A 19648-nucleotide genomic window follows, 5' to 3' on the forward strand; every position below is an offset into this window, starting at 1 on the left:
AGCTGCTGGAGGGTTCCACGTGGACATGGGGAGATCCGCGGTGGGCATTCATCTTAAATTTAAAGGAGAACTCGTTCTGTCTGATATCAGTGTAATACAGAACAATCATAATTGAAACACTGGAGTATTGGCACAGGAACAAACCAATGGGGGTTTGCCTCAGTAGACTCCCGGGCCCCAAAGTGGAGCCACAGACTTATTGTGGGTACTCAGCGTGTGCCAAGGTAGCACCCTAAATCAGGAAGGACAAGTGGCAATGGGAACAGCTGGTGTTTGTTTCATAGGGGAAAGTAGATTCCAACCTCACACTTCCAGGTATTGAATAAACTCCAGAAAGATTAAAGAGCTAATTACCAGGACTATAAAAACAAGAAAGTAAAGAAGGAAGTATCTGTGACCTTCAGGAAGCCATCTTTACCAACACACAAAATTCAGAAAGAGAAAGATGGATAGCCTTGAATTTACAAAAAGCAGTAACTCTCAAAACGAGAAAATGTCAAGAGCAACGAAAGATAAAAGATACTTCCCGCATAATAACAGGTACCGTATTAATATTCTGGATTAAAAAGAACTTCTGAATCAATAAGAAAAAGTCAAAATAACAAATCTCCCCACAGCTCCCTCCTTCCATCACCTTTCGGATGATCCCCAAATCTTGTCCTCCACTTTGTGACGATCATTCTTAAGGTGTCATCTGGTTTCTTCCATCACTCAAACTGGGCCTTTATTCTTAGCAAAGCCAAGATAGTCTCTGCTGGGCAGGACAACTGGCCACTAAGTTGTGTCCTCGTGAGTGAGAGAGCCTTTTGCTGAGATGGAAACAGACTGAAACCCTCGGGGACCTTGCAGGCAGCCGGCTTCCAGAGAACCTGGGGAGGAGCACTGGATGTGCTCAGTGGTCCCTTAATGGGCGCTACTGCATGACCCGTGTCCAGCAGTGAAAGTGAGCTGGATTCTGGATGGACATTTGTCTTCACTAAGCAGGCATCACGCTGTGGTTCTCTCTGCAAGCGGGACATTAGGCACGTCCCAGGGCGCTTTTGTCTTAGAGGAGCTTCCTATTTTGCTTTCCTGATGAGAGCCTTTCACCTCTCACTCAGGTATTCGGTGCCGCCCCTCTTCCTTTTCTTTCCTCCCCCTTCCTCGCCTGTGCTTTCCTGTTTTCACGAGCCATAGATTTAGGCCTCCATCTACTTTGCTTCACAGGTGCTGAAATACCTCGCTACAGTTCTTCATCTCATTACAAAAGACAATTGATATGAGGGTCAGACGACAATGTCAACGTGTCTTGTTCTACTCTGGATTCTGTAAAACAGTCTGCATCGGGGGGCTTCCCTGTAGCACTTCAGAGGGGCAAGAATGGAACTGATGAATCTTAAAGTCCGATTGTTAATCTCTAAGTAAATCACGTGCCCCTGGCTAGGTCACATGGGGCTTAGCATTGAATGTGTCAGAACAAAGACATTCTACAGCTCAAAACAAGTGGAGGATTAGAGGCCATTGGCTTGAAAGTCGGCACAAAGCATTCTGAGTGACCAGCCTTCTCCCCATCCCTTTCAGGGTCACTGTTACTACCATGGACATGTGCAAGGACACGATGATTCCTTGGCCAGCATCAGTGCCTGTTCTGGTCTCAGGTAAGTGCCATGACCCCGGCGGCTCTCGTCTTAAGTACCCCCACCACAGACCACCCCTGCCTCTTGCCATTCCCTCCACTGAGAGTGAGTGACAGGGCTGCGCAGGCCAGGCACCCCCCACCCAGACAACAGGGAGGGGCCTGTTCATAGCAGCACAGGGCACTGGGATCTTAGCCTCTCGTGACTTGCTCCTTTTGAATGCTGTCCTCAGGCCTGGTGGGCTGAGGGCCACTCAACTAGTGAGTTTCCGCACCGGAGCATCGGGTAAGTTATCTTTCCTTTTCCTGGCTCTGACGCTTCCACATTCCCGCTGTGAGAGATTGGACATTAGGTATTAATGTTGAAGCTGCTGACTTCATAAAAATGGTAAAGGGCCTCTTCTCATTAGGAAACAAAATAAAAGAACTAATTTAACAGTGACCTGGGTGAGTTGCATACAGGCACATGGGTAGGGGCTGCTGCTGGCTGCGGGCACAGTGCAAGAAATAATTACCTTCTGCGGCTGGAAGGCCAACCCTGGGCATGACTCACAGCTCGGTCCTGGCAAATCACAGTAGTGAGCCATCAGCTGGCTCTTATGCTCCCCGGGAAAACCATTTGTCTGACAAATATCCAGCCGCCTCAGCCTTCTTACTGGGCTGATTTATTGAGTTTGCGAAGTAACAGCCTGTACCCTCAAATCCCAGGGTGGTTTGGGCACTGGCACCAGAGTGTGGTTGTGCAAGAGGGGAGGGAGGGGCTGCAGGAAGGGGCCAGCCAGAGTCAGAAAGCAGGACTGTGCCTGCACACGAGCAGCCACCCCGACGTCTGTGAGTTCCCTGCGGGACTCAGAGCAGGGGACACCGCTCAGCACACAGATGACATAGCCACACAGCTCGCCTCACACACACCAATGAGGGAGTGCACACACACAATAACAACACAACACCGACGAGGGAGTGCACACATATGTGTACAACACAACATACATATACCACAAATAATATAATGTGGCACAACATAGAGCATGTCACACACGGTACCACACACATGGTACCACACACACACATACATGCACACATCGGTGAACTTCTGCAAATGTGAGCATGGCAGTGACTGCAGTGGCAGTTGCCACGGCTTCCAACAAAGACAGAAGCCCCCACGAGGCTGGCAGGGGTTGGGCCCCACAGAAACCTGCACATCCTGATGGTCTGATCTTCAACAGGTGCTTCCCACAGGAAATCAGATCCTTTTTGGGTAAAGAAAAAAGGGATTTTCCAAGGGATTCCTGATAGCTCCTTCTTACATTCCATAAAACTCTTCATGGACCAGGTCATTGGCTAGTTAGATGAACAGCTGGGTCGTGTGGTTTCAGAGTAAGGTCCATATGGGACAGAGCTGCCCTTAGCACCTGTCACGCCATTCAGTTACAGCTCCACCCCCAGGCTGCCCCACAGTCCCTCTGTCCCAGGCCTGCTGACAAAGCTCCCAGTCCCCCACAAGAGCACAGAAAACTGAGGGTCCCCAGTTCCTCCCACGTGGTAGGGTCACCTTCTTTGGGCCAACCTGGAGGGTCTGAATGTCAGCATCCACTTCTGCCCCCAGCACCTGGTGTGTCTCCAAATTTGGTAAAGCCTTGTGAGAGTCTCGGGATGGGAACTTCAGGAACTCATAAGAGTAAGTGCTGGTTCTCTGGTGTTGGCCACCAAAAGAGACTGTGACAGGGTTGGGGAGTACCCTATGGGCCTAAGGGGCACCTCACTTGTGCCCCTGAGGATTCCAGTACCCAGATCTTTGTGCCGCTGTTACAGAAGCTGCAGACCATACATCAACAGAGAAATTCTGCAGCCGCGCAGTCGAGCTTTACCGTCTGGCTAGTTGAAAATCAGACCTGGGGAAGCTGTATTCCATCAACGGCTCCCTGACAGAGGAATCAATTGGGGCTGGGAGGGAAGGGAGAATGTCTTTATCTATAGTGGCACCAGGCTGGTAGACATTAAGAAAGAACGTAGGAATAAAAATGATGTCAAATATGGTGAGCTCTGAAAGCCCGCCGAGGCCCAGGGAGGTGGAGTGAAGCGGGCGCCCCAGGGCACGCAGTAGCAGGAACCCCACAGGGTCCAGTGCTCCAAGTCAAAGCAGGGAGGGAGCTGCCCACGCTGCTAGCCGGCTTGCTGGGTGATGGGAGGGCGAGGCGAACTGTCCTGGAATGGACCCAGGGGAAGAGACCAGCAGGTCACCCTTCATCACTTGATGCTTACAGGGAAAAAGAGAAAAGGTGGGGCCAGGGGAGGCAGAATAGCCCAGCGGAAAGAGGGGTTGAAGAGGAGGCAAGAAATGGGACACGGAAGGAAGTCACAGAAACAAGGCCAGCCATGGGCTCGCTCTTACTTTGAAATGACCCCAAGCCAGAAGCGAAGCTCCGCTGTGAGTTACTTGGCCCTGTGTCCGGAGTCTCCCCACGATGCTCCACCAGGGCATTATGGTTTTGGTGCAGCGTTCTTGGTTCTCCTCTCCCTTTCCCGCCTGTCCTCTCAGGGGCTCCCACAGCTCCTGTCCCCCATACCTAGCGAGTAAGCGCCCAGGCGTGTGATGCACACGATGCTCCACCACACCAATTGCACGTGAGCCACCTGTCACGGTGATGGGGAGGGAATCCAGCTCCCAGACTGGAGGACCTGGGACAGACGTCCAGCCCCAGCTGATCCTCCCGGAGCATCAGAGCGCGTTGTTGCCCTGGCATTATGGATACAGGTTGTGTCACTGACTCCTGAACACCAGGTGTGCACGTACGCAGACACACAGACGCACTCCCCCACACATGCACATTCATGTGCATCTCACGCCTGCACATACTACCTGGGTGATGATGTCTGGCATATGTCAGACTCTACTTTTCATCCCTGTTCCGGTCTCTGCTCCCAGGAGGGCAGGGGCAGGCATCAAGGCTGCTGTTGTACAGAGCTGCCAGGGGCTCAGCACCCTCAGGGCCTGGTATCTGCTGCAGCCTGGAGCTGGTAAGCCTGGTGCTCCTTCTTGTGACCCTTCAAACACCCCAACATGCTTGTCACACAGCTTGAAATCACCTGGAGCCCCATCCCTAGATGCAGCAGGTGTTCACCAGCTCTTCCCCCCACCCCCGGCTCTCCCACTGCCACCTCAAGGGGGAGGAAGAGGTCATTGTGGCCTGCTACGGAAGCCATGAGCAGGTGCGAGGCTCCTTGGTTTACAGAGAGAAGCAGACTGGGCCCACGTCTTCCTCACAGCCCGCAGGGATCATAGGCAAAGCCCAGCCTTGCCCCACGTCTGCCGACTCCTGGTCCGTATTTGTTCCTGTTGCACAATTTGGATTCAGCATGGCTTTTCAATCCCACCACCCCCCTGCCCGAGCAAGCCACCGGCTCCTGCCAGCTGTGTGCAGAGCATGCCCTGCACATGTGTCCTGCTGACTCTGACCCTGCTGCCCTTCTGATCTGCGACAACCTCTCTCCCCAACTCCCATTTGGCTTTGGAGGGTCCTGTCTTCCATCAAGGCCCAGATCAAACGACCCCTTCTCCCTGAAGCTTCCCTAACCCCCCCGCCTCCCCACTGCGTGGTACGACCTTCAACTATCGTGAACAGACTTTATTCACAGGTCCCGCTTCCTGTGACAGAGTTGGTGCTTCATGAATACCTGTACACAACCTGTCCTCTGTGCCCTTTCCCTGTCCCCACGAGAGCTGGTTGCGATTCCTTGATCTGCCTCCACCTACTCTGTGGTGACAGGCTTCAGGCTGGAGAATATTTCTGACACTCTCCTCGAAGCCCCTGGCTGTACGCTGGGACAACCCTGGGGTCTGAGATAGTAAAAACAGCACAAAATGCTTTTAGAAAGTCAATTAAATAAACATGTCCAGATGGGGGGGGGGGCTCTTTGTACCTGAACACACATTATTGTGCTCCTGAAAGTTTTGCATCCATTTTAACTGTGTCATACGATGTGTACTACACCAACTTGTATACAGTAAACAACAATATGACACACAAGGCGGGAAATTTTCTTGCCCCACACTATCAACCTATTTTTCAAGGTGTAGAATTGATCAGTGTTACGGCCCATGGAATCTGGGGTCCCTTGAAACTTCTACAATGAAACGACTGCTATAATGAAAATAATAATTGGCAACAATCAGGACAAACACAGTCATTGTAACGTAAGTACAGCATGGACACAGCATTATTGTGTATAATTAACAAATTGGCACATTTAAGAAATCCAAACAGAAGTCTCAGCTGAGAAACTAAAGGGAGAAAAGACTCTTAGGAGGAAAACAAGAGGGAGGGGAAGAGGGCTGGGAATGAGCATAGCCTTTCTGCGGGGCCAGGCCACGGCCCAGGGTGCCGTGTGACCACTGTCCCCTCCAGCCCCTCGCAGCTGAAGTTCTCGGCTTTCCGAGATTCACGGTGCAGCCTACATGGCCTGTTGCCAGGAGGCCTACAGCCCTAGAAAGCCAGGCTCATGGTGGTGGCCTTGCCGCCACCTTCCTGTCTGCCAGCTGCAAGTTCTGAGAAGGCAGGAAGCAGGGCCTGGACTCTGCTGTGTACTGACCCTCAGGAGTGTCGGTGGGATAATGTGCTCCACCCACACAACCAAGTGCCAGGAACCCTCCATCCCAGCCCGTCCTGTCTAACATGCAGTAGATCATGTCAAGGAAGAAATTTGCACAGAGAGGAAGTAAAACCTGTTTGACCTTAACCTTTGCCTTCCCGACTCTCTGCTCGTCACCTCTGGAAGGTTGTTCCAGCAGACGCCTACCCGGGGAATGGCCTGAGGCCTTTGGGTGGGGACACCTGGCCCTGAAGTGGCTTGCATCCAGTGAGGCCAGTGGTGTGGCCACCAACAGTCACAATCCAAGGGGCAGGTGGACTGGTCAGGCTCCTGGGACAGGTGTGGAGAAAGATTTAGGGAAGGGTGCAACAGGAGCAGAGTCCTAGAAGCTGGGAAGGTGGAGTGTGAGTGACAGGCAGGATCTCAGTCTGCATGAAGGGCATGTGCAATGATGAGCCGTCTGAGGCCTGGTGGCCAAGGGAGGCCTAGTGCTGGTGAACGCAGCCCAGAGAGCCTGGCCTCCATGGTCCAGCACCCCCACCCTCCTTTGTGTCTCCCACTGTCCATCTTCCTTATTCCTGCATTCTTTCTCATGGCCACTCACCTAGACCCCGTGCTCCCCACCTCGGTCCTCCCTGCCATTCAAGACCCCTGTTCCATGCCACCCAGCTGCAGGCAGCACTGAACGGCTCTGCAGTTGGTATCCAAGTCAGTGGCGCCCTCCCAAGCCTGAGTGCACAGGGCCCAGCAGAAGGCCCACAGCTAGTGTGGCTAAGGGCAGTGAGCAGGCTCAGGAGGCAGGTCCTCTGGGGAACCTCAGCTCTGCCACTGACCATGGGGCCACCATCACCAACTACCATACACTGAGTAGCTGGCCCGCAAAACTTCTCTCTCTCCATCTGGAGGCCAGAAGTCCAAGGTCCAGGTGTCCATGGAGGCTCCAAGTGAGAGTCCCTCCTGTGCCTCTTTCCCAGCTGCTGGTGGCTTCTGCTAATCCCTGTGTCCCTTGACTTGAGCATGTCACATGTCATTGGTTTTGGGGCTCACCCTCATCCAGAATGGTTTTGTTTTAAGAAACTGAATTTAATTTCAACTCCAAAGAACCTGTGTCCACGTGAGGTTCCATTCACATAGGTACCAGGGATTAGCACCGAAGCATATCTTTTGTGGTGGGGTGGTGACCTTGGCTGCAGTGACCTTGGGCTCTCTTCATTGTTTTCTCATTAGCAAGATGGGATCAAGGCTTTATAGTATTTCTGCAAGAATTAGAGAAAAATAATACATTCAAGAGTCTGGCTCATGGGGCGGGGTGGGTGGGCAGGGGCTGCTAATAACAAAGATTTAATATTTAACAATAAAATTTCTCTGGGGGTTGATTAAAGTGTTCTGAAATTGGGGGCAATGTTTGCACCACTCAGTATTCCAAAAGCCACTAAATCACACACTTTAAAGGGGTAAGCCAAAGGAATACAGGTTAACACTCAGCTAAGCTGTTATTTTTTAAAAAGGGGCTCTCTCTCGGGACAGTCTCTTCATAGTTCCTATTGTTACTGAGGATGTGCCAGGACAGGTTGAGTATCCCTTATCCAAGATCCCTGGGACCAGAAGTGCTTCAGATTGCATGCATTTAGAATTCTGAATCCTGGATGAGGATGTTCAACCCATAGACGCTATTCTTAAAATTGTCTCTGAGAGTTCAGACTTCCACTTTTTTCCCACATGGCCACCCTGGTTACACTTGAAACAGGAGCCACAGGCAAGGGGACTTTGAGCCTCACATACACGTACATTTGCTGGGGTGATGAGCATTTGTTCTGCTTGCATGTGGGTAGTTCACACAGACGTGACACTGAGAAAGAGCCTCACGTGTGGACGTGCTCACTGATGTACTACTTACCAAACACATCTGAGGTAGGATAGGATATTACTTTCACCCACGAGCTCCTCCAAAAGAAGGACTAAAATGAAATTTCATTTCATGCCAACTGCATTTCTCACTTATGATTGCCAGTGTGATATTGAGACCAAAAGTCTTCTTCCAGGAAATTCAATTAGTGGTTAAACACTGAACTAACCAGGATAATTTGCATTCTCTAATCTCTGTCTTATTGCAGGTAGTCAGAATCCACGGGCCCCTTTCACCTGGGAGGAGTAAGAAAACCATAATTAGAGCAAAAGCATTAAGCTGTGTGATTGCCCAATGCACCATTGCTTCCGGGATTAAAACTGAGTTTCAGAGGACCAAAACTTATCTTTAGGGAATGTAGGTCTCCCAAGTTTTCACTTGGAAAACTGACAAAGCCAACTAAAGTTTTAATAAATTCTGCTTCATTGCCATTCAAGGAGAAAACAACAGGATTTTAAATTTTGAAGGAAGGCTGTGGTTTCTCACAGGAGCAGCTCATTTCTCTGGCCCCTGTCTTCTATTTCTGTGCCGTGGCTCTTGTCCCTGCTCTGGGCACCTTGTCCCTCTCTAAACAGTGCTGGGGAGGTGGGAGAGTGTGGGGTTGAGAAGCCCAAGCCTCAGACACACAGGCCTGGCTCAGAACCAGCTCACCTTTTGCACCAGGCACCTTGGGCAGGGGACGATGGCTCAGGAGGCCAGCCGGCACCCAGACTCCAGGAGGGCACCGTACAGGGTAGCCCTCCTCACCCCCAGTGGCCCCAGACGTGACCTCAGCCACGTTCCTCTGTTCCTAGTCGGCATCCCTTTCTGCTGTCTCTTTAAAGCAGTTGCCCACACTCTCCATCCTTCCCAAACACGGGAGCCTCCCTTCCGATCTTTCCCCCCTATATCCATCCAGGGAAAAGAAGCCCTTTCCCCTTGAAAGTTCAAAGACGGCTGGAATTAAATCCATATTCTGAGATTCTTCCAAGTTTATAACTAAATGTCTATGACATTCAACTTAAAACAAATTACATCGCCTTATCTAACTTGGGGCCAGAGAGGACTGTGAGAACATCAGATTTTTGCATCTCAGAACCCCCGAGTGCTTCAGTTTTGTATCCACTGTTGTTTCCAACAATCGTTACAGTGAAGTGATTGATTATACCCCAGATAGTCCAAAGCACTTATTTAATTATGCTGTATTCCAGGCTGCCAATGGTGTGGAGCACAGGGCAGGCCTTCACCCGCGTTTCTCAACATCTGGCCTTTGGATGACTTAAAAGATAAAAGGAGATATGTGAACATTTTTATGACCAAGTAACAATTTCTAGAAATTTTCCACTAAGTAGAGAACTTTTGCAATAATTCGCTCCTCGTGATTAGAACATGCTGACATATTTTACTGTAAGTCTTCAGCTTATTTAGATCAATGCAAAATAGAAATAGATCGATGCACTCCAAACAAAACACGGGTGCCACGTTTTGCTCAGGGAAGGAGAGTCCCTGTTGTAGCAAATCTATAATTCCTCTCCAACTGGGTTCATTTCCACTTTCCCTTTGCTTGCTTTTTAAAGTTCTCTTTCTTTAGGCCTCCAAAAATCAGCATTGATAAATAGAAGAACCCATTACCCATTCTAAACTTAGAAATGTCTTTTTATAAAGAAGAGCTCAAGGAAAGAGGCACCAGCTGCCCTAGGGAGGTGATGACCAAAGTCAGGCCCAAGTGATTGACTTGGTGATACTTGCAGATGCTAGCTTGGGGGTCAGGGTCCACGCATGACGACTCTGGGATTTGAAATAGCCCCCAATTACTCATATGCTTAGACACGGTATTGCACAGCCTAGCCCTCCCAGGTTTCTAACGGCCTCTGGCCTTGGTGCTGCTTCTCAGTTAGGGTACAAGCAGCCCAGACCTGGTCTTCCTCTTTTTCCTACCGCCCCTGACACCTCACCAAAAAGCTTTGGTGAATGAACCCATTGAATCATATGAATCCATTAGTGTGCATTAGTTCACCAGCCTTGTTCCAAACAGATGCTGGCTGGGCCCGGTGGTGTACACCTCTAATCCCAGTGGCTCGGACACTGAGGCAGGAGGGTTGCAAACTCAAAGCCAGCCCCAGCAACTTAGCAAAGCCCTAAGCAACTCAGTGAGATCCTGGTGTCTCTAAATGAAATACAAAAAAGGGCTGGAGATGTGGATTAGTGGTTATGTGTCCCTGAGTTCAATCCCCCATACCAAAAAAACAGAAAAGAAATAGATGCTGGCCAATTTCGCCCACTCCCTTCCATTTAAGTATTGGAAATTCTGGCATCCTATCAAAACTTAAGAATGGAAAAATAGCCACCCACCGAGGCACCATCAGGAAGCAGAGGATGAGTGGTGGGCTGGACAAACCAGTGAGCACGTATGACTGACAGAGGAGCCCTCACAAGATGCCCCCTCCGGGACGAGCCGAGTCATCTGAGACACTGATAGAGAATGCGATTCACCAGCTCTTTCTGAAGGATAAAGGTGGCCTCACACCCTTGGGTGGATGCAGTAAAAATTACATACTAGAACTAATGCCCTGAACTGCAGTGCGTGGACCATCCCCTCAGGCCCGAATCTGTTAACGTGATGTGAAAAATCCTGTGGTTGATACAGAATACGTGTGAATTATGCCATTGAGTCTGTGGAGGTTCGTGCCTCAAAAAAGGTTGAGTCACAGTGTTGGAGTGTCCCTTTACACTCAGGTGTGCTGGGAATGCCGCTTTACACTAAGGTGAATTTGCATGGAAGTACTGTGTGTTTCTGAAGCCAAGACTGTGACCCCCTTGCTAGGTAGTGGGAGGAACTGGAAGTGTGGAACTCACAGAGCTGCCAGTTTAACTGTGACCAAACTGCCACCTCTCCAGGAAAACCTTCCCTTTGGCATCAAGGGGCACCTTTTAAATTAAAGCACTCAGCTGTCCCACATTGGAAAAGAGAGAAAGGAGAGCAGCAGTCCAGCCAATGTCCCCTACAGCCTGAAGGAAGCGGATGTCCTTAAGCAAGCGTGGTCCAGGGACAAGGCTCTGCGCCCCAGAGGTCAGACAAGTGCCATGGACCACGGCTAAACACCACCTCTGTCCCTGCAAATCAGAATGTTCGGCAAATTAGCCCATTTTTAAAAACAATCTATACTTTTATTCCCAAACCTAGATGTTGGCCCCCCAAACAGCTCTTTTCTCAGTTGGTGTTATTCCCAGAAGCAGGTTTGCCTTGTGAGGGTTGAACTTTGTGTTGGGGAGTCACAGGTGGCCAGCGTTGCTATGGGCAGACGTTGACATTCCAAACACATTCCGAAACTGCCAGTGTTTGGAATAACCCACGCACAGCACCCTCCCCCGCGGGTCTGACCTGATCAAGCACTCACTGTCCCCTCCGCTGGCTCAAACGTCTCCCACGACGGCACAGCCACCTGATAGGTAGCTGCTATTTGCTATTCTTCCAGGTGAAAAAATCAAGGCTCAGTGAGACCAAAGAGCCTGGGTAGGTCTCACAGCTGGAAAGTGGCCGAGCTGGAGCCAAGCCTAGGGCCGCTGGGCCCCAGAGGCCACCTTCTCAGATGTGGGGCTGGGGCATCTCTGCACGGTGTCCCTGGGTTCTATAAAGAGCTGACCGCAGGATCGATAGGCCAGACGTGGCCTCCAAGGAGCAGTTAGAACACTTTGGAAACATATTGGTTTCTTTATTTCACAAATTATATAAATAAAAATATATAAATTTGTACTCGTCTGAATCTCTTCAATATTTAGGAAATATGGCTGCTCAGGATAGATTATTTATGCTTGTCCTTTAAAATAAGAAAGGAAAGATTTCCCCTCTGACTCGTGTCTGCTAATTTGGACATGGTCATTGGCAGATGAGGCGTCGTTTCTCTGGACACTTCTTCCTTGCAATATATCTTTGAAACACACACACACACACACACACACACACACACACACACACATAAAGGCAAAATACAATCTGTTCTTTGCCATAAAATATTTCAAATGAAAAAATCCTCAGACTTGTTTTTCAGAAGGTTTGCAAAATGAATGAGTGTGAACACATGACACAAAAATGTCCTTCTGAGTCAAGCGGGTGTTTCTCCCTCTTCTCTCTCCCCATGGAGAGCTGTGCCATGGCCATGAACGAGGAGCTGTCCTTAACAACTTTTTTTTCTTACTTCTTTTTCAACAGGGGACTTATTATGTTTGAAAATAAAACATACATCTTGGAGCCAATGGCAAATGCCACCAATAGGTATAAACTCTTCCCAGCCAAGGACCTGAGGAGAAGCTGGGGCTGGTGTGGCTCCCAGCACAACACCTCTGGCCACCCTGCGGACGTGGTCCACCCCGCCACCCAGACGCCGTGGAGGAGGGTACGTGGGAAACCCAGTCTCGCGTTTCTGGGAAGCAGAGCTCAAGCGAGGGGTGTCGGGAGCTCTGGGGACATTTTGCCTCAGGAAGCTGAGGACAAGGAATGGTCATCCCCGTTTGTCAGGAGGGGGAGGACGTCGTGGCATTGCAGAGCACGATCAGGGCCCAAAGTCTCCATTGCTGTGTGGCAAATGTCACTCTCAGACATGCTAAGATACACTAGTAACATGGCGTCCTCAGGGTCTGGATGACAACGCTGCCATTTGTCACGTCTCAAGGTTGGGCCACCAAAGGGCAAACAAGACCAAAATGGCCCGGCACTCTGTGGCTGCTCTCCTCCTGCTGTGAGGGAAGGGCGGCACGAGGTTTCTTCATTCAGTCTGCTTTCCAGTTGGGTCCCCATAAGAGGGCACAGAAAATGCTCAGTGCTGGCTGACCTGCCCGGCAGAGCTGCCCCGGTCCTCGTCTGTGCTGCTTGCTAAGCCACCCTGCTGGCCCACAGACCGTGCCCCAGCACCTGTCCCCGTCCTCCTGGGACTGGGCGGCAGTCCAGATATTCTGGGCACCTTCTCTGGCTCTGCTCTTAGAAGGTCATCCCCCTGCCACAGCGTGGGAAGAGGGCTGCTAACCGAGTCCCCTCCCTGACCCTTCCCGTGTGACGTGGCAAGACCTCTGCCCCAGACGGCGGCCGCCCTGCCGTCCACGGGATGGACGCTGCTCAAGCCACAGCAGCACTCGGGTAGAACTGAAGGGGGTCCCTCCCTCATGAGGTCGGAGGCTCTGAATTTAAGTGAGCACAGCCAGAGAGGACATCGTCCACACTTTCCTGGTCTTTTTATGTGTAGATTTCCTATTCCTCAATGGACAGGAAACCAAAACACATCGAAGATGAGATGTCATGCTCACCTTTGACTATCGGGGTGCTCTCCTTGTGCCTCTCGACACGTTCCATCTTCTCTAACTTGAATTGAAGTCGACCGCTGCTTAATAGTCCCTGTTTCAGGAGTATTATTCTTGGTTCATTCTAAATCAATCCCTTTTCTAGATTCCAACAGTAAGGGACATCCTACAGGATTCCCTCAGTCCTAACCTTCCCTTCATACCTGTGGAGTGTCTGGGCCCTCACCAGCTCTTAACTGCCCAGTCCAGGACACTCGGCACAGGTGTTCTGCCCGTTTGACCCTGACCTTTTCTAGTATCGATCGGGCTCCCAGGTTTTCCATGGTGGGTGCTTGAAAGCTCCCTCTTGAAACCTCTGTCACCAGCACAGGAGGGGAGAGCTGTCCCTCAGACGCGGTGGCTCACTGGCTGGGTGGTGGGGGAGGCTGTGTCTGAAAACCAGGAAGCGGGTCTTGAAACAGCAGCAGCCCCTAAGGAAGGTCCACCCGGTGCCTCTGCCTTGCCCTTCTTGAGGGTCAGATCTAAGAGCTGGAATCACCGGGATGGGCCTCTGTGGTCTCAGCTTGTGAGTTTCACCCCTGGGGCAGCCTTGCCTTTGGTTGCAGACCTTGGATGAGATGTGATGAAGCCACAGCTTGACAAATCAGGAACAAGAGGGACATCTGCATATTGTTTCCCAGGCTCCCGGCTTTGAGGACCTGGTTGAATGACTGTTATCCACATTCTGTGATTTATTACTCAACAGTTTAAATGACACTTGAATATGTGGGCCATTTCATTTAGAACAAACCTGATCTGTACTTTCCCACTGTATTTCAGTTCTTAAAGCACAGTTCTCCAGGACTATGATTGGCACTACAATTTCCAGTCACTTTGACTGATAGCGAAATGGGAAGAAGTTGATAACGATGCTGTTTTGTTAATAATGCATATTGGAGTGTAAATGAACCTTTAAATTGAAAAGGGAGCGCCATCGATGCTGTTCAGCTTGGTTCTCCGTATCTCTCTAGAAATAGTTGTAATTGTTTTTATGCAAGAGAAGTGTCCTTGACCTCAACTGTGTTTATATAATGAAAATGGTAAAAAAAAAAAAATCATTTTCAAATAAGTGGAATACTTGGAAATTAGAATCACCCAGAGTTAGTTTTGGATACTACCTGATAAATATGACAGGCACATTTTACAGTTAGATGCCACTCACCAATATGTTAGATGCCTAACTTATCGTTGCCTTTATTTTACACCAAAAAAAAAAAAAAAAGCCAGTATAACTGCCACTAACCAATCTCCGTTAGGCAGCACGGCGTTGTGGGTTGCAGGTTTCCTGCCCCGCTCAGTGCTAAGTGTCGCAGTTACGGATGTGAATTTTCTGCAGATGTTGGGGGTTTTTGTTCCCCAAGCATCAGAAATCAACCCACACTCGGAGTCACACCAGCCTCGATATGGATGTGAGCTATTGTTTGTCATTTTTACAAGGCTCTACATTAGACTCCGATGAGAGCCCACGCTGCTTCTGGAGGGGCACAGAGAGACAGGAGTGGCACTGTCCGCTCTCCTCCTAGAGCTCCCTGACCGCTCCGGCCCCCTGCCCCGCCCTCCCTCTCCAGGGCTCTGCACTCAAGAATGGAAACTTTGAACACACCCTCATGAAGCCCTGAAGGAGGCAAAGGCTAAGCCTGCTACTGGAGAAAATCCCACAATACATCCAAAGGGAAGTTATTTTTGAGCCATCCTTTCTTTGGGAATTGTCTCTACCATCACTCCCCGGCATTGGTCAGAGTCAGATGTTGAATTGCTGCCTTCTCTGGGACGAAGCCTTGGCTTGGGCCCCGGAGCACGTAGGAGAGCAGGGCTGGGAGAGGCTGCGGTGCGTCCTCAGGTGGACTGGGCACCACTTCTGTGTTTCCAGCCGCCCACCAGGAGTTCCCAGGAGCCCCGGGCTGTGGCGGTGTTAGCTGTGATGGAAACACCTCCCAACGCAGCTCCTGACCGTGGCCGGGCCTCGGGAACCACCAGGGCTGTTTGAAAGTTCCCTTTCCCTCCCGACCACCCTCGCTCCACCCCGAGGGAGCCTGTGCATGTACCCACTGCCGTGGCTGCTCTTCACATGGGAGGCGGCGGCAGAGGCTCCACATGTCCAGGTGTGGGTCCCTATGAGTCTCAAATTCACTCAAACTCTGAATGAATAACACCTCTCCCTCGGCCCTCTGGGGTTTGGGGACTCAACTTTACAACTCGCTTTTGTCCCTGTCAGCATTGAGCTGGTCAGGTCCAGCCGCTCCTGGTGACCTGTCTCATGGCTGGCGCGTCCTGCCAGCTCGCACACCAGCCAGGCCTCGGGCTGCATCCTGCATGGATGTGGTTGGTGTGCACGGTCCCCACTCAAGTCATTGTCAAGGGGTGGAGGTGGCCTTTCAGAGCCAAGACCAGGGCTTCACTGTGAATATGCACAAAGCCACCCTGGAGCCAGGCCTGGGGCTGAGCTGCTGCTGATGGTCCCTGGCTCAGGAAGCTAAGCCAAGCTTCCGGTTCAGCTAACTTGCCCATCTTGCCAGAGCTGGAACCTGGGCCATTGCCACGGTATTCTGTTGCCCGGTCACAGCACACTGGCCTGATTGTGTTTGGCCCCCTCTCACCTCCCCCAGTGCCCACCTGGGTGGGAACTCACAGATGATCCTCCCAGCAGCCAGAGAGACACTCGAGTGCTCTGCTGCTTTTCAGTTATTAGATCCTCATCAGCTTCCTCACACGGCCGTGCCCTGGGCTGACTTCAGCCCTCACCTCGCCCACCCTGCCTGTGGCTACAGGTCCCCAGGCTCTTTCCCACCTCTGTCCTCCTGCTGCTGCTGTTCCACCTACCTGGCACACTGTTCCCACAATGCCTGCCCCACGTGCCCTCTCCCCATCCTTCAAGCCCCAGCCAGCTCAGGCCTGGCTCCTCACCATCCTTATGGCTGACCCCTATTTATTCCTCTGGTTGCCCTCTTCACAGAGTTTTATTTGTGTTAATTCTCTACTATTACCCCTCCTCCCAACCCCACTGGAATGTGAGCTTCGTGTGGGCAGTCACCTTGGCCTTGCCCTTCCCGGTATCCCTAGCACCCAGCACAGCACCTGCACACAGCCAGCTCCCCATAGGCCTTGTGGGAGGATGCACCCTCTGCAATGCTCTGCCCCACGTGAACCACAGATCGCCAGGCAACTACCGAATCCCTGATCTCGGCTTGCTTTTCTAGCTAGAATCAGGTCGAGCTCTCAGGGCCAGAGTTGGTGGCAGCCTGTTTGGGGGATGGTCTGTCTCTGGGAACTTGGCTGTGTTGACTTTGAAAGGCCCAGGAACTGGTGTGCCCCTGATCAAGACTCAAAGAGTCCTCTGTCTCCATCTTGGCGCAGAGATGGTTGGGCCATCCCCAGACACTTAGGTTACTCTTTGGGGACAGGCTTTTGTTCCCAGCCCCCCCAAAAGGAAATTGAGACAGGCAACCAGTTCCTGGGGCTGCTCTGCCTATCACCAATTCAAACTGTGGTTTTCTTTCCCTGGACATCCTGGATAGGTGGAAACTGGGGAGGTAATCTAAGGCTCTCTGTCGGTGAGAGCAACCCTCCGTGGCTGGCCATTCCCTCGTGGCTTTATATTATGATGTGGTTAAGCTTCTCTCTGAGCTTGCAGTTCTCTGAATTCGTGAGAAAATCTGGACTTCTCTGAAAACTGCAGAGACAGGGAAATTGTGTTCATGTGTTTGTTTTCATTATCTGGAATTGTGTATTTTCTAAATGAGGATCCGGGGCCAGTTGGAAATATCTCCTGGTCGTTGATTTCACCCGCCAGTCTGAAAAGCCAGAGCCCTTTCAACAAGTTTTTCAGTGAGAGATTAATTTTTCATTTTCAGACTTGTATTTTCTTCTGCATAATTAGCTAAATTTGTTCATGGGTCAATCAGGAAATTTGGGGGCAAAAGAGAGATTCCTGCTTCTGGGACCCTTTGGCTAGGAAAACGGGCAGGACCTTTGTACTTCAGAAAGGGTCTCATTTTGAGCACACATGGGCACCATGGGGCTGGGTTTTGTTTGGGGTTTTTTCCTTTATCAGTGCACATGATCACCACAAAGCCTGCCTGGGCACGGAGTTACAGAACTGACGTCTTCCTTGCAAGACTGTGAAAGCATAGGAAACGGTACCTTCCCAGAGCCTGGTTCTCATTCCTCCCCGAGGCGTCCAGATTTCTTTCGGGACACCTAACTTCATGAATCAGCACAGCTGGGTGGCAAGCAGGAACACAGCTTAAAGACAAACATTTTTCTTGTAAAAATCTGTTTGGAAGATCCCAGATGGATGGGGATTCGTTTTATAAAAGATGTTTCCCTCAGGATTATGTGACTGGAAATCTGATTCAAAGCATTCCTGAGTCCCTTTGCTTTGTCTGAAGGAGTGGTTAGGACAGGCAAGCCTTCTGCCAAGCGGGGAGCACGCACTTAACTCACAAACCAGCAATTTCATTCAGGAGGACCAGAGAGCGTTCAGCTCCCACTTCCTGCAGCAGCATGTTATTGCAGAAACAGAGGGCTTTGGGGTTGTTTTTCATGTTTGCTTTCTGAGACCACCCTCCATGAATTGCTTTATTTCTCCTTTAAAAAAAAAAAAAACATGCCTTTGGGATTTGCCAAAGGCAAATCACAGAAGATTGTGAATGCTCTTTGAGGAAGCTTGGTTCAGAGGTCACCCAGCCCAGAGGCCCCTTGTTTGGGATGGAGTTCAGGCTGCCCCGCCCGCCGCCTCATCTCCATCTCTGTGCCGTGATGCAGACCTTGACTCCAGTTCTTCTCAACTGTTCTGCTCTAACCAAGCCCTGGTTCTTCAAGGGCACATTCCAGTCCTTTTTAGTTAGTTTGTTGGTTCCGGTTCCTGTTCTCCTTGTGCTGTGCCTCCTGGCCCCTCCTTCTCGCCTGGCTGTTCCCTTCAGACCGTCTCCTTCTTCCATTTCTTCTAACTAGGTTTTAAATGATCAGCCACTCCTGGGGTGGACCTCTTAGCATCCCAGAGGATGCTAAGAAGATGCAGTTGCTCTTTGAAAAGTATCCTCCTCCAGCTTTCCCAATCACAGAACAGGTACCTTTGGATCATACAGGAGAAAGGAACACCCGTGACACACTGAGCCCCACCCTCTTCCTCTGGGACCTCCACATGTGTGAAGTGGTGGCCTCTGGCCGGCTGCCCCTGCAGGGAGAGACTTCCTGTTCTTTAGTGTCCTCATTTAGTGACCTTGACCTGTGCTGATCCTATAATCAAGGATTCAGCAGGAAGGTGTAACTCCTTTTTAGGATTTCCCAAGTGGAAACAGAAAATACTCACTCATGTGGAGAAGGTTTTACAAAAATGGCTAGGGGCGGGGTCTACCTGTACTGGACTGGAGGAGGTGGGCCCGGTAGGTTTGGTCGGGGTCCACTCTCAGCTTTAAGTGGTTAGATGGGAGACATTGGCAGTGTTCTGGAAGCCTCGGGGAGGAGGTACAGGAAATTAAATTCATGTTTACTTTTGGCAGCATAAAAGAGAGACCCTCAAGATGACCAAGTACGTAGAGCTGGTTATCGTAGCAGACAACAGAGAGGTAAGACCTTCTAGAAACTTCTCAGTAGAGTTGGTAAAGATAGAAAAAGAAAGAAAAATGGAAATGTTTATTTAGCAAGGTATGATTTGCTGAAGGAATTAGGATTTAAGTTCATTGCCAGTACATACTTAAAAGCATCAGAAACAACCCATATACAAAGTGATTTTCTAATTATATAAAATACAGAGTACTAAAATGTATCTGTTATCAAATACTAGCAAAGCCTGCAAGGGAAAAAAAAAAGTTTCTCTGTAGCTAAGCTCTCCAAACAAGAATTAATTGGGTAAATGATGATGAATGGCTTTTGATCATGTTCTAAAACATTTTTGAGAAAAGTTAAGCTTTTAAAATGTCTGCTATGTCCTAAACCAGACTGAATGGATGAATGAAGGTTATAGAGACAGCAGAAAAGTCCTAACCTCTGAGCTGCGGCTTGGTGCTACTATGTTAGATTTTTCTTTCAGTTAATTTTGAGTTAGGTTTTTCTTAGATTATCTTCTCTGTGCTTATTTATTGTGTCATTGACATATGGTGAATCAGGTGACATTTTCCCATAGACTCATGCCACACGCGGCAATGAAACGGTCTTGACAATTTCTCAGAACTGTTTCTGTCCTGGAAGTGCAGGTGGGGGAAGAGAGTGGGGAGTTCATTAACTTT

The 19648-nt window shown here is 50.2% G+C and overlaps 1 protein-coding gene across 1 annotated transcript in view; it reads left to right on the top strand.

The window, feature by feature from the left end:
• Nucleotides 1-19648, top strand: part of Adam12 (ADAM metallopeptidase domain 12) — a 311142-nt gene that overhangs the window by 196931 nt on the left and 94563 nt on the right. Inside the window, exons 5-7 of the mRNA XM_078024409.1 lie at nt 1561-1637; nt 12301-12484; nt 18923-18988. Coding sequence (XP_077880535.1) covers nt 1561-1637; nt 12301-12484; nt 18923-18988 — 327 coding nt within the window. The remainder of the gene's footprint in view (nt 1-1560; nt 1638-12300; nt 12485-18922; nt 18989-19648) is intronic.

This window comes from Ictidomys tridecemlineatus, chromosome 1 (assembly GCF_052094955.1).
Source record: "Ictidomys tridecemlineatus isolate mIctTri1 chromosome 1, mIctTri1.hap1, whole genome shotgun sequence".
Taxonomy (NCBI): domain Eukaryota; kingdom Metazoa; phylum Chordata; class Mammalia; order Rodentia; family Sciuridae; genus Ictidomys; species Ictidomys tridecemlineatus.